Source organism: Barbus barbus (assembly GCF_936440315.1).
Source record: "Barbus barbus genome assembly, chromosome: 36".
Classification (NCBI taxonomy): Eukaryota; Metazoa; Chordata; class Actinopteri; order Cypriniformes; family Cyprinidae; genus Barbus; species Barbus barbus.
Genome location: NC_136714.1, coordinates 3,708,104 through 3,721,735, shown reverse-complemented (window position 1 = coordinate 3,721,735; position 13,632 = coordinate 3,708,104). Strand labels below are relative to the sequence as shown.

The 13,632-nt window shown below is 35.9% G+C and overlaps 1 protein-coding gene and 1 pseudogene across 2 annotated transcripts in view; both read left to right on the top strand.

Moving 5' to 3' along the window:
• The window catches only part of LOC306855534 (DNA repair protein RAD50-like), a 33,857-nt pseudogene extending 29,761 nt beyond the window's left edge, over positions 1-4,096 (top strand). The window contains exons 19-21 of the transcript XR_013785882.1: positions 9-151; positions 1,855-1,988; positions 3,723-4,096. The product of XR_013785882.1 is annotated as a DNA repair protein RAD50-like (transcript). The remainder of the gene's footprint in view (positions 1-8; positions 152-1,854; positions 1,989-3,722) is intronic.
• A 1,406-nt stretch (positions 4,097-5,502) lies between these two features.
• Positions 5,503-7,039, top strand: LOC306856235 (uncharacterized protein). The gene is made up of 4 exons (XM_079395381.1): positions 5,503-5,774; positions 5,884-5,922; positions 6,174-6,305; positions 6,395-7,039. The coding sequence occupies exons 1-4, from the start codon at positions 5,637-5,639 to the stop codon at positions 6,503-6,505; spliced, it is 420 nt and encodes a 139-aa protein (XP_079251507.1). The 5' UTR covers positions 5,503-5,636; the 3' UTR covers positions 6,506-7,039.
• Positions 7,040-13,632: the final 6,593 nt, after the last annotated feature.

The window sequence follows — 13,632 nt, the reverse complement described above, 5'->3', positions numbered from 1 at the left end:
TCTCACAGACATTGAGTATGTGGAGATACGGTCTGATGTGGATGAGAACACCTCTGCTGGCCTGAAAAGAAGGACCTATAACTATAGAGTGGTAATGGTCAAAGGAGACACTGCTTTGGACATGCGTGGACGTTGCAGTGCTGGACAAAAGGTCAAAAAGCCACTGCATTCATCATGGGTTTCTTTAGAAAAATGCATTGCCTTTTTGTGCGCCATTGAACAGTTATTTTCGGTCTCTTAGAATCACCCCTGTGGGTCCCCATTAAATGTAATGTTCATAAAATAAGTGATGCATATTTAATGAAAACATTATCTGTTGACAAAGCTTCCAGTACACAGAGACAACAACACACAGACAATAAAAATGAGAATAAAAAATACACATCTAAATATAAATAGACAAAAATTGAAAAGTGAATCAATTGTATGTACAGTTGTGCTATAGATGATAGAATGGAATAGAATAGAATGAGATGCAGGGATGTGCTAGGATGGAGGTGGTAACAAATAAATATAAGGTTATTGCACAATTTTATTGCATAATGTGGAGAACATTTAACTGTTCATACGTTAGATTGCCTGGGGAAAGAAACTGTTCTTGTGCCTGGCTGTCCTGGTATTTGGGGCTCTGTAGCGCTGTCCATAGTGTTGTCACGGTACCAACATTTTTGTATTCGGTACCGATACCAGTGAAAGTCCACGGTTCCCTGTACCAAAGAAAAACACAAAAACATGCTAATTAAAAAACACACTATTTTTATAGTCAAACAAAAAGAAAATGTACAAAAATCAATGCCATTCTTTATACTTATTTAAAATTGTGTTTCAAGTTTTTCCGCAAATAATAAAAGTATGAAAAACAGTAAACAAGTTTCACCCAAATTTATTTTGTCTCTTAATTAATCATATTTAAACATTATATTTTTTGGTAAATAAAGGGGATTTACTATTCAAATTATAACATGGAAGAAATATTGTGAGATTATTTCTTAAAAATAAAGTTTTATTAATTTCATTCAACATTAGAAGTAGTATCACATACATTCTGCTAAATAATAGTAATATATTTCTGGCACAATGTCTTTTAAGTAAAAACAAACTTTTATTTTGTCGGGTTGCCGTGAATACCTTTAAATTGACAATGGTTTTACTCAAATGAAACGGTAAAATGCTCGTGAAGTGACTCTCAGAACAGTTCTGGAGATGTTGTTTATGTATTTATGTCCTCAATGAGACGGCAGATGCTGAAATCACTGCGAGCGTCACACGAACTTCAGTCTATGTAGTAAACTAAACCGCCATTCATTCATTCACACAGACACAGAATATGCAGGATTCATATTTGAATAGACTTTTGCGGCTCAATATTTACGGATACTAGTCCATATGGCGATCTGATTTAAGTGTAATGACCTACTTTTGATTAATTCATCTAAACTTTGACAAATTCCGTGACATTCCGTGTTAAACTGTAAATTCCGTTTTTATGACTGGATTCTGTCCGTGTTTTCTCCATCGTGGAAATCATACGAAATCACGTACGTGTCTAGAACCAGGCAGGGGAGCACCAATAATTCTTTCAGCAGTCGGAACCATTCTCTGTAGTCTTCTGATGTCTGATTTTGTAGCGGAACCAAACCAGACAGTCATTGATGTGCACAGAACAGACTCGATGACGGCTGAGTAGAGTAGAACTGTTTCAGCATAACAGCATTATAAACTGTTTATTGGTTTATAGATCAGACTGTTACTAGATCGGAGTGTGTAACTGCAAAATAAAAGCAAAGCTGTCTATTTTTATTATTTCCAATTAAGTGTTTGTAATCTTTGGCTTTACTGCGTGTTTGTCTGCAGGTTCTTGCCTCTCTCATAATACGGTTGGCTCTGGCTGAGACGTTTTGTCTGAACTGTGGGATTCTGGCACTGGATGAGTCCACCACCAACCTAGACAAAGAGAATATAGAGTCTTTGGCACACGCACTGGTGGAGTAAGTCTTTTATTTAAAATATATATATATATACAGTGCCCTCCATAAGTATTGGAACAGTAAAGACCAAATTGCTCTGTTGGCTGTGGAGACAAGACATTTACAAATATGATTAAAAGATGAATATGAGACAAAACTACATTTTATTATTAGCCGTTTTAACACACATGTTTTACCAAATAAAAAGATAAGCACTTTTAGAGTTCATCCCACTCATTGATGTGAGCATAAGTATTGGGACAGTTGAACATAAGGCAGATATAAATTCCAATTGTTGCTTGTTTTGGGGAGTTTCTGCCTTTACTCTCCTCTTCAGCTGGTGAAATTCATCTTCAATCGGATTTAAATCTGGAGATTGACTTGGGCAATCTAAGACTTTCCATTTCTTTGCCCTTATAAATTCCTTGACTGAACTGGCAGGGTGTTTTGAGTCATTGTCCTGATGCAATATGAAGCACTTCCCAATGAATCTGGTGGCATTTTCTTGAATATTGGTAGGCAAGATGGTTTTGTACCCTTCCAAATTCATTCCGCTACTGTCATCATACATTAAGTCATCAGTAAAGTGGAGAGGGCCTGTTCCAGATGCAGCCATGCATGCCCATGCCATGACACCACCTCCACCATGCTTTACAGATGAGGCTGTATGCTTGGGATCATTACAGTTCCCTTTTTTTCTCCACATTTTTGCTTTCGCATCACTTAGATAAAGGTTCATCTTTGTCTCATCGGTCCATAAACACAGTTCCAAAACTCTTCTGGCTCACCTTTGTGCTTTTTTGCAAACTCTAATCTTGCCTTTCTATTTTTGGTGCTGGTCAGAGGTTTGCATCTTGCTGTGTAGCATCTGTAATTCTGTGTCAAAGTCTCCTGAGGACAGTAGATTGTCAGAGCATCACCCCAGCTTTGTTGGTGACAAGTTGTTGGTGATTTTACAGACATGTCTTTTAGGATTCATTTTCACAGCTTTTATGATTTGTCTGTCATCAACTACTGTTGTTTTCTCAGCCGATCAGGTAGTTGTTGGTTGCTGGTGGTTTCCAAACTTTTTCTCCATGCCCTTTGTTTTTGCTAGAGCTCTAACTGACTTCTTTTCTTTTAGCATCCAAATTGCTTGCTTTTCTCTCAAAGTCAGCTCCCTCATCTTCATCCTGGTTTGTGTGTGTCATCATCGAATGCAAGATTCAGAATACAGAAGTAATGGATATAACTGATACGACACATTCCCTGCTTTTAATATCTGAAGAATTAATGCAACAGGACACAGCTGATCACTTAGAAAGACCTGTGAGGCAACTGCTCCAATACTTATGCTCACATCAGATAGAGGGATGAACTCTAAAAGTGCTGAACTTCTTAGCTGGTAAAACATGAATCACCCAATAATAAAATGTGACATTCTGACATTCGTTTTGTCTCATATTCATCTTTTAATCATATTTGTAAATGTCTTGACTCCACCACCAACAGAGCAATTTTGTCTTTACTGTTCCTACTTTTGGAGGGCACTGCATATATATATATATATATATATATATATATATATATATATATATATATATATATATATATATATATATATATATATACATACATACATACATACATACATACATACATACATACATACATAGCCAGTCTTTAAACAGGAAACTGTCTATTTACAGCTGGAGAAACATGACAAAACAACCATTTTTATTTGCTATGTAACTAAAACTTTTGGTTTCTTTGTAGGATAATCAAGAGTCGTTCTTGCCAACGCAACTTCCAGCTTCCTGTTATCACCCACGATGAGGATTTTGTGGAGCTCCTGGGACGGTCCAACTATGTGGAGCATTTCTACAGGATCAGGAAGAACCAGGACCAGTGCTCAGAGATCATGAAGTGTAACATAAACACTCTCAACTCCTACCTGCACTGATGCATCAGATCAGACGAGAGAAGAAAGACGGTTAGTCTACAAAGGTGACAGAATCAAAGTTCAGTTTTTGGACGGTTGCTAGGCATGACCTAAACATGAGGTTTATCAGCCTCCCTGTACCTACCTACTAAAAGTGTATGTTGGCCTTCTTGTAAATTTAGTTGACTTTTTTCAGAAATATATATCCATAAAAAAAAAAAGAGAACGCATTCTAATTTATTTTATTTCGTCTTGGCATCAAAAAGTATTTGGAATAGTGCTGCTGATCAATTAAAAACAATAATTCATCAAAATTAAACTAATTAATCACGTTCAGTTTTTATTTCATGTAAACAATATTCACATAAATCCTAACCATATTTAAATCTGCTCAGCCCTGGCATGAAACACATTATATAATGTTTATATAATTATATAATTTGGGGAAACACATAGCTACTTTAGTCCTTTTAGTACTAGGACACCGGCAAAGGATATAAGTATCGCTTTTTATTTTTATTTTATTCCCTTTATATGTTTACTATTGAAATGTTGTTGTTGTATGCATTTGTCAATTTTGTTTAATTTCTGTATTTTCTTAAATGGGTGTGTATAGAGTATTTACAGAGTGTTAACTTTTAGTTTTAGTTACTTTTTCTTATTTGTAAGTCGCTTTGGATTTAAGCGTCTGCTAAATGACTAAAAGTAAAGTAAAAGTACTTTAGGATGTGCAAAAACTGATGCTGTGTTAATTATTATTATTTATTTTTTTAATGCATTAAACAGCTAATATTAATCACGGAAATTTCAATAATTTTTTTCCCAACCCTAATTTGGATACTTAAAAATGTCTTTACATAATATATCAAAAGATCAACCAAGTTGCATTTATTTTTAAGAAATCGTGCACACTAGTGTTTTACTATAAGTTTTGAATGACAAAACTATACGTATAATGTGAGGAATTATTTAAATATTGTCTTTTTTTTTTTTTTTATGAATGTTAAGTGTCAGATATTTGTGGAACATGTCCAAAGTCCAAAGATGTGGTTATTCTGCTAGGACATGAGGGCAAAAATAAATTCAGTTAAAAAAATAGTTTAGGTAATAAAACTGCATAAGAAATTAGTTTTGAGAATGTTATTTGGTTTGATCATTTGTAAGCAATGAAATCCACACATACATTAATCACCAATGTGCCATTAGAGGGATTACTTGCCATATATTTCTAAAATTAGCTTTAACATTTAAGTTCAGCCAACCAACATCTTAAAATTAGTTTTCAAATGTTGTTAATCACCGGACATTTGCTGCCGTCATCTGTATGACTAATACATCGCCAGTGTATCAATGCAACTGCAAGTACAAACACATGCAGATTTGCTGCAAAAGCTATCAGTATTGATCATTTGATTTTGCAGTATTGAAACTTATTTGCACAAGCAAGCATAGTGAAGATGTGGCCTTCAGCACCCCATCTAGAGGCCTCTTACCCAAAATCATTATGATCTTTCTTGGCAGTTTGTCAGTGTCAGTTCCAGGAAATCAGGACAATATGACAAATTATCAACCACATCTCAATCAAGATATTCAGTGAGCGCACAGCTATCAGCCAATGAACAAAGCTTAGCTTACGATGCAAAAAGGCTTTTTGCGAGTATATATACATAGCATTCAGCAGTGGTGGAGTCAGGTACCTCTGGCCTTCAAACTACCAAAGTCTTGAGAAACCCAAGCAGACAGACAAAATGATGAAGACTATACTTCTGCTCGCTTTTGCTGTATTAGTCTCCAGCAATCCTGTGAAACACAGCGATAAGACTTTATTGGGAGAGCTTATTGATGAGCTGGACAAAGCAGTGAAAAATTTCTCAAAGGAGACTGAGGTAAGATAGATAACTAAAGTATAGATAATAGTATAGTAAGCCAAAACTGCCTACTTTTATATACAGGATAGAAAGTAATTGCAATATTAATTTTACCTGTTATTTCTAGATAATCTTCCTGGCAGAACTGCAAATGCATGGCTGTAAGGTGAGATGATACACATGGATTTTTATTTTTAATGACACCATTATCACTATTTCGGATCCTTCCGTGTCTTTTATTTGCTTAATTGGGTTTTGTTGCTAGTATGTGGTAACATTTATGGGCTGAAGCACAAAATGTTTTTTCCTGCTGTGATTTGTACATTTCTGTCAGCTTTTGTAAAGCTTTTTAATGCTAACAATCACATTTGAAGGATTCAAGCCCTGGTCTTACGTGTGATTTCAATATCTTTGCAGCATGAGGTTTTCTGCCAGGCTGAGCAAGAACTGAAAACTAAGGTTTCTGGGCTGTCTGGTGCCAAATTTGAGCATTTCCGTATTGACAAGAAACTAATGAGGAATTTAAACATGTTTAACATGCATCATGTGGTAAGTTGAACTCTGGAATTTTATATCTTCTTTATACGATACCTCCATCCTATTTGAGTTGAGTAACCATGCCATTTACTTTATTTCAGAAAACCTGCAAACCTGCTGATAAACATCAAACTGAAATGCCTCTGAGGGAATTCTTGCCAAAGCTCTTGACATGTGTCAAGAATGAATATAGCCAACCCAAGTACAATTAATTTATGAAAGATTCAATTTGTTCTTTATCTTTTTGAGAGTGTTATTTTATTTACATTGTCTGTAGCAGTATATTATTTTGTACCTGAAATAAATTTGCATAAATATAATTTTTCAGTCTTAAATATGGTCTGATGTTTTACAGTACAGATTTTGTGCAGCATGACTGAAAAGAAATTTTCAATGAAGCAGTGAGTCCGCACAAATATACTAGGCCTTTTTAGAGAGAAACCCATGATGCGTGTAGCACACGTGTGTCGAAACGCCGCTTCTGGTGGGCCACATTACCATGAACATTACCGCTTTGTAGTCTACCGTATTTTCATTTACCTCAGGAAGTGAAAAAGATGTTAATTGTGTTTATTTTAATGCATTAATCAGCAAATATTAATCAGGTATTAACATTATTTTTCCAGTCCAATTTGAATACTTGAAAACATATGATGACTTTAGATCTCAAGATCAAACCTAGTTGCATTTATTTTAAAGTTGAAATAGTTTAGGTAATAAAAAATGCCTCAGAAATGAGTTTTGAGAAAAGAAGTCATTTGGTTTAAATGTGACTCGAGTGTCCAGGTTTTTTCAAGGCACTGTATGAGACTCCCCAATGTGGGTCTCACTTGTCATATTATGTATGGTTTTGAAATTGGTTTTAACATTTGAGTTGCCAACCATCATATTAAAATTAGATTTCAGACATTATTAATCAAGACACTTGGTGCCGTCATCTGTATGACCAATGTATTCACACAACTGCAAGTACAAACACATGCTGCAAAAGCTATTAGTATCGATTGTTTGATTTTCCAATAATGAAACTTGTTTACACAAGTGGGTGGTGATGGCGCAGTGGATAAGACACATGCCTTTGGTGCCTTTGGTGTGAGAGACCCGGGTTCGAATCCACTGTGAGACACCAATGTGTCCCTGAGCAAGACACTTAACCCCCTAGTTGCTCCAGAGGCGTGCGACCTCTGACATATATAGCAATTGTAAGTCGCTTTGGATAAAAGCTTCAGCTAAATGAATAAATGTAAATGTAATGTAAATGCAAACATGGTCAAGATGTGGCCTTCAACACCTCGTAACATCCTGTTACTCAAAATCATTATGGTTATTTTTTATGATCAGTTTGTCAGTTCTCAGGAAATCAGGACAATATGATTTCAAAATGATCTTAATTTATCTTATCTTAAGATATTCAGTGAGCGCATCATTGCAAATGATGCCAAATTGAAGCTTCGTAACCAACCGAGTATACAGTGCTGTGCAGATGTTTTAGGCCACTAGTATTTGCACCAGCTAAAAAATGGTTTTAAGTCCGTCATTTCTATCTTCTGCTGTAGTCTGTCAGTAGGAAATATCAGTATACATTTCCAAACATTCATTTTGCCATTAGTTTTAATAATCCAGTGAGATTTTTATTTGCACAGCAGCCAGTGCTGATATCTGATTCCATCATCATGCTGGAATGACATGACGAAACGGAACAGACTAAATCCAGAAGAACATCTCCAAGATGAAAAATCGACCTGAAAAACTCCGCTCAAGCGCAACGAGGGCAAAAGCTGCTTTAAACGCAAAGGATGGTCATACCAAATGTTGATATAATTGAATTAATAGAAGTTAAATGATAAAGAAAATCTATTTATATTAGTTTTGACAGCATCCTCATTTTACAGCATTTTTACACACGTGCCTAAATCTTTTAACAATACTGGAGCTTTGCAGGTAGGTTTCTTGAAGCGTCTTGGAGACGTTGCCACAGTTCTTCTGGATTTAGTCTGTCTCAGTTTGTTTCTTCGTGTCATTCCAGACAGACTAGATCAGGGATGGGCAACTTCGGTCCTGGAGGGCCACTGTCCTACAGAGTTTAGCTCCAACCCTAATCAAACAGACCTAAACCAGCTAATCAAGGTCTTCAAGATCACTAGAAAGCTACAAGCAGGTGTGCTTGATTAGGGTTGGAGCTAAACTCTGTAGGACAGTGGCCCTCCAGGACCGAAGTTGCCCATCCCTGGACTAGATGATGATCAGATCAGATCTCTGTGTGGAGCACTGGCTCTTCTCAGACTTCTGCAAACAAAAATCTCACTGGATTATTACAATTAATGGCACAATGAATGTTTGGAAATGTAAACTGATATTTCTTACTGACACACTACAGCAAAAGATAGAAATAACTGATTTAAAACTATTTTGTAGCTGGTGAAAATACTAGTGGCCTAAAACGTTTGCACAGTGTATATGCATAGCATTCAGCAGTCGTGAAATCAGGTACCTCTGGCCTTCAAACAACCAAAGTCTTGAGAAACCCGAGCAGACAGACAAAATGATGAAGACTATACTTCTGCTCACATTAGCTGTATTTGCCCCCAGCATTCCTGCGAAACACAGCGAAATTACTTTACTGGGAGAGCTTGATGATGAGCTGGACATGGCAATGAAAAATGTCCCAAAGATGACTGAGGTAAGATTTAACTAAAAGATACTAACTAGTATAGTAACTGTAGTAAGCTAAAACTGTCTATACTTTAATATACAGAGCAGAACGTGATTGCAATGTTCATTTTACCTGTTATTTCTAGGAAAAGAAAATCTTTCAAGGAAAGTGAAAAGACTTTACCAGGAGAGCTTGATGATAAGCTGGATATTGCAATGAAAAATGTCTCAAGGAAATTAACTAACTAGTAGGCTATAGTAAGCCTAAACTGTCTACCTTAAAGGGGTCATATGATGCTATTTTAAAGATCATTATTGTATTTGGTGTAACAGAATATGTTGACATGCTTTAATGTTAAAAAAAAACATTATTTTTCAAATACTGTACATTATTGTAGTTCCTCTATGACCTGCCTCTCTCAAACGCTTTGTTTTCTACAAACGCTCTCCTTCCGACGAGCACAGTCTGCTCTGATTGGCCAACTGACCGTCAACTGACCTATACGACACATTTGTAAAATGGTGCTGTAGAACCATACGAGGAACCCTATTCTCCTCAGGCTTTAGACAGGTTGCTCCACTCTTATATGTTTGCTATGAATAGGAATTTACTACAATGGCAAAAGCTGTTTTGAATCAGTGCATGCTTTTCTGAGGTCAAAAAGTCTCATGTGGGGACCCTGGAATATTTCCTTATAGGGAGGCCTTGGGGGCAAAAAGGATGAGAATCACGTTATCTTCAGGAAATACACTCTTTTCTAAAGTCGTTTTTGATCCTTTCCCCAGCTAGACTAAGAGACTAAGAGAGAGTTACAGAACCTTACACGGGGCTAACAGGTTCTTTGTATGGCAGTGGTGCTATATAACACCTTAACCACGCTGAAGAAGCACTGCTTAACAGGTTTATTACAGTATAGGGGTGCTATAGCACCTCAACCACCCCAAAGAACCGCTGAAGAACCAATTTTATGTGTGTGTGTGTGTGTGTGTTTGCGCACGCGCTTTATGCAGCTCCTGTTTAAATTCACAGTGTTTTCTGGGAATCGATCCCTTGGTGATCTGTGTGTTACAGCACTGTGCTCTACCAGTTGCACTACTTTTGGGAGGAAATACAACAACAACAAAAAACTTTGTGGTCTTATAGTGGACCCAGAACATTTGGCAACCTCGTCAACAACATTATTGCACCAACTTCTACATCAGAAAGCACCTCACATTCTTCAGAAAATATTAAATCTAGTGCAAATGGTCTTTCTGCTTCTATTTAAGATACACCTCCTGCTTTCACTTGTGCTTATAGCAGTGACATGTACACCAGTGCCCCGTAGTGGGAGCTCATGAGAAGATGTGGAGTGATATAACCACACTGCATGGGTGTATGTATTATTCAAAGGCAATTCAAGAGCCAAGTGTGCACACGTCCCACAATCTGGCACGCTTTTAAAGGGGTGCGAATGATCAGATACCCGTGCCTATCAGCCACAGGGTCAACTCTATTACAGTTTTCTGGTGTCATGTAGCCTGGACTTACTCTTCTCTGGTACCTGGGTTAAGTTAGTGTATATAGTGGGTATGTTAATGCAGTTCCCCTGACTCCTCACCAGTACGGTGTGACTGTAAGTGATTCAGGTTTGCAAAGCAATAAAAGGTACAACTGAACTCAAAAGATTTTCTTTTTGTCACTTCTTGTCCTAAAGAGCTTCAGTTTTAGGTATTTCTGTGTATTTTTGGACTCCATTAAAATGTGTACTAGAGTTTTAAAATCTTTGCCCATGATATTTTCAGCATTAAAATCTGATAGGGATGATGCTATTTTAATATATATTTATAATTATAATATCCACTATAAGTAGCATGGGTATATTTGTAGCAATAGCCAACAATACATATGGGTCAAAACTATCGACTTTTCTTTTATGCCAAAAATCATTAGGATATTAAGTAAAGATCAGGTTCCATGAAGATGTTTTGTCAATTTCCTACCGTAATTATATCAAAACTTGATTTCTGATTAGTAATATGCATTGCTAAGAACTTCAAAGGTGATTTTCTCAATATTTTGATTTTGTTTTTGCACCCTCAGATTCCAGATTTTCATCTCGGCCAAATATTGTCCTATCCTAACAAACCATACATCAATGGAAAGCTTATTCAGCTTTCAGATTACATAGGTCTAAATCTCATTTTCAAAAAAAAAAAATGTGTGTGTGTATATATATATATATATATATATATATATATATATATATATATATATATATAAACATAACTTTTTTTTTTTGCTGTTGTTTTTTTTTCAGAAATCATGTTTTTTTTATTGTTACTATTGTGTTTTATTTTGTTAGTTAGCTGTTTTTTTATTTAATTTAATTTTTATTTTATTATTGTTTATCATTTTAGTTATTTAACCTAATCAAAATAACCCAACTGCAGTTTGATTGAGATTAATTGGAATGCACAATTAAAAAAAACAAGAATTTTGAAAATTTTTAAAAACTTTAGTTATCTATTTTTGCAAATGAACTCTCCATATATATATATATATGTGTGTGTGTGTGTGTGTGTGTGTGTGTGTGTGTGTGTGTGTGAGTGTGCATGTTTATGTGGTTTATGAGGACACAAATTTATATAATGACATGGGTATGACAGAGGTATTACAATATGAAGGTGGTTTATGAGGACACTGCCTATGTCCCCGTAATTCAAAAGGCTTAAAAAACATACTAAATTATGTTTTTTTGAAAATCTAAAAATGCACAAAGTCTCCTGTGAGGGCTAAGTTTAGGTGTAGGGTTGGTGTAGGGCAATAGCACACACAGTTTGTTCAGTATAAAAACCATTACGCCTATGGAAAGTCCCCATAAACCACAAAAACCAACGTGTGTGTGTGTGTGTGTGTGTGTCTGTGTGTGTGTGTGTGTGTGTGTCTGTGTGTGTGTGTGTGTGTGTGTGTGTGTGTGTGTGTGTGTGTGTGTGTGTGTGTGTGTGTGTGTGTGTGTGTGTGTGTGTGTGTGAAACAAACAGGTAAAAAGTAGGCTAAGTCTTAGTGTTTAATGTCCTCATTCCATATTAGGCTATGACTTACGTGGTTTGTAATAATTTTTAATTATTGTGTTGGCATTCACTAGCCTTTATGCGTAAACTGCAGCTATTTATTTATTTACTTACAAATAAATTACAATATTAGGCTACTTAGGTTCACCACAATAAAAAGTTTGGCAAAATCAGACCGGCTACGAAAAATGAGCCACCAATAGGCTACGCCAAAATGTCAAATAGTTACGCATTGTCTGTAAGACTGATAGATACTCGAGTAGGCTACAAAGACATACTAACACAACGGAGTCCGTTTAAGACACGCCCAAAATTCACCTTTGAAGGACAGCCTCAAGTTTCCCGGTAACAGTATCTCCTCGGATAACCCCGTGAGTTATCTCTCTGAGACACCGCGGGTAAACGCGTAAGGTGGCTCGGCGTGTGATGATGATAGGAACGGACTAATAAAGCACACCGGGCTCGCTGTCTGCCTCTGGCTGCATTCTCATGTGTTGCTGCCGGCGCTGTATGAATAATTGAAGCCCCGGTGTCTTAACTCTGCCGGTCCCGTTCACAGAGAGAGAGAGAGGAGACATCTTCCAAGAGACCTCCACCCTCATTCTGTCACATCTTCTTTACTCTGAAATAAAAACATGAATTCACTTTCCTCTGCCAGACACGCATGACTACAGCAACCTCTAGTTCAAGTCTTATAAAAATAAAGTTAGTTCTTTAAATAGACTTTTTAACTGTGTTAGGAGCTGGATATAAAGGGGACGTTAAAATATGATTCATCCATTATTATTCTTTATTTCTTTAGATCTTCTTAAGGATTTCTGTTATAGCCTATTCATTTTTTTTTTTTTTTTAAATAAGTAGCCTATTGTTTTTTAAAAAGCATTCTTTAAAATCGTTTGTGCTTATTTGATTTATTTATTATGTTTAATGCAAGTCATCGGAAAATAAATGCTTCCGTCTGAATTCTAGTTCATTTTGAATATGATTTTTGTTTCGTACACAACATGGCCCCAAAAAAATGCCTTTGTAGGACATAAAATAAGGAAATTAATTAAACTCTTTCATATAGTATAATTTCATTGAATTGCCCAGTAAGAGTTTATTCCAATTGGCTACACTTATAGAGTTCTTATGAGGACTGAAATATCCAATACCAATAAAAAAAAAAGTGTTTTAATCTGATTATTGTAAAGATGAGTATTTCATTGGTTCTATATTATTCCATATTATAAGAGGAATCGGTGATGAAAACTCCAATATAACCGAAGTTAAGGCACATTATCTGCAACATGCACAGATGTTCCTTATGACACATGAGTTACTGACCCATAGGCCTCTAGCTTTCAATAGATCATCAATAATTGAGCTGCCAGCACTGGCCACATGCCCCTGCTCTGTGCTCAATTTAGATTGCTTTACACCATTGTTTGAGGATTATGATATAAAACCAAACAAAAAAAGTTCTTAATAATTAATGGTCTGATTTATCTAATGAATTTAACTCTTCTTCATAATCCCATATTTTAAATTTAAATTTGGAGGGCAATTAGGAAAGATTATAATTTAGGCTAGAAAAAATTAATAAATCCGTACATTAGTTCTTTGTTATTCATAAGTATTTTAATCGCTTAAA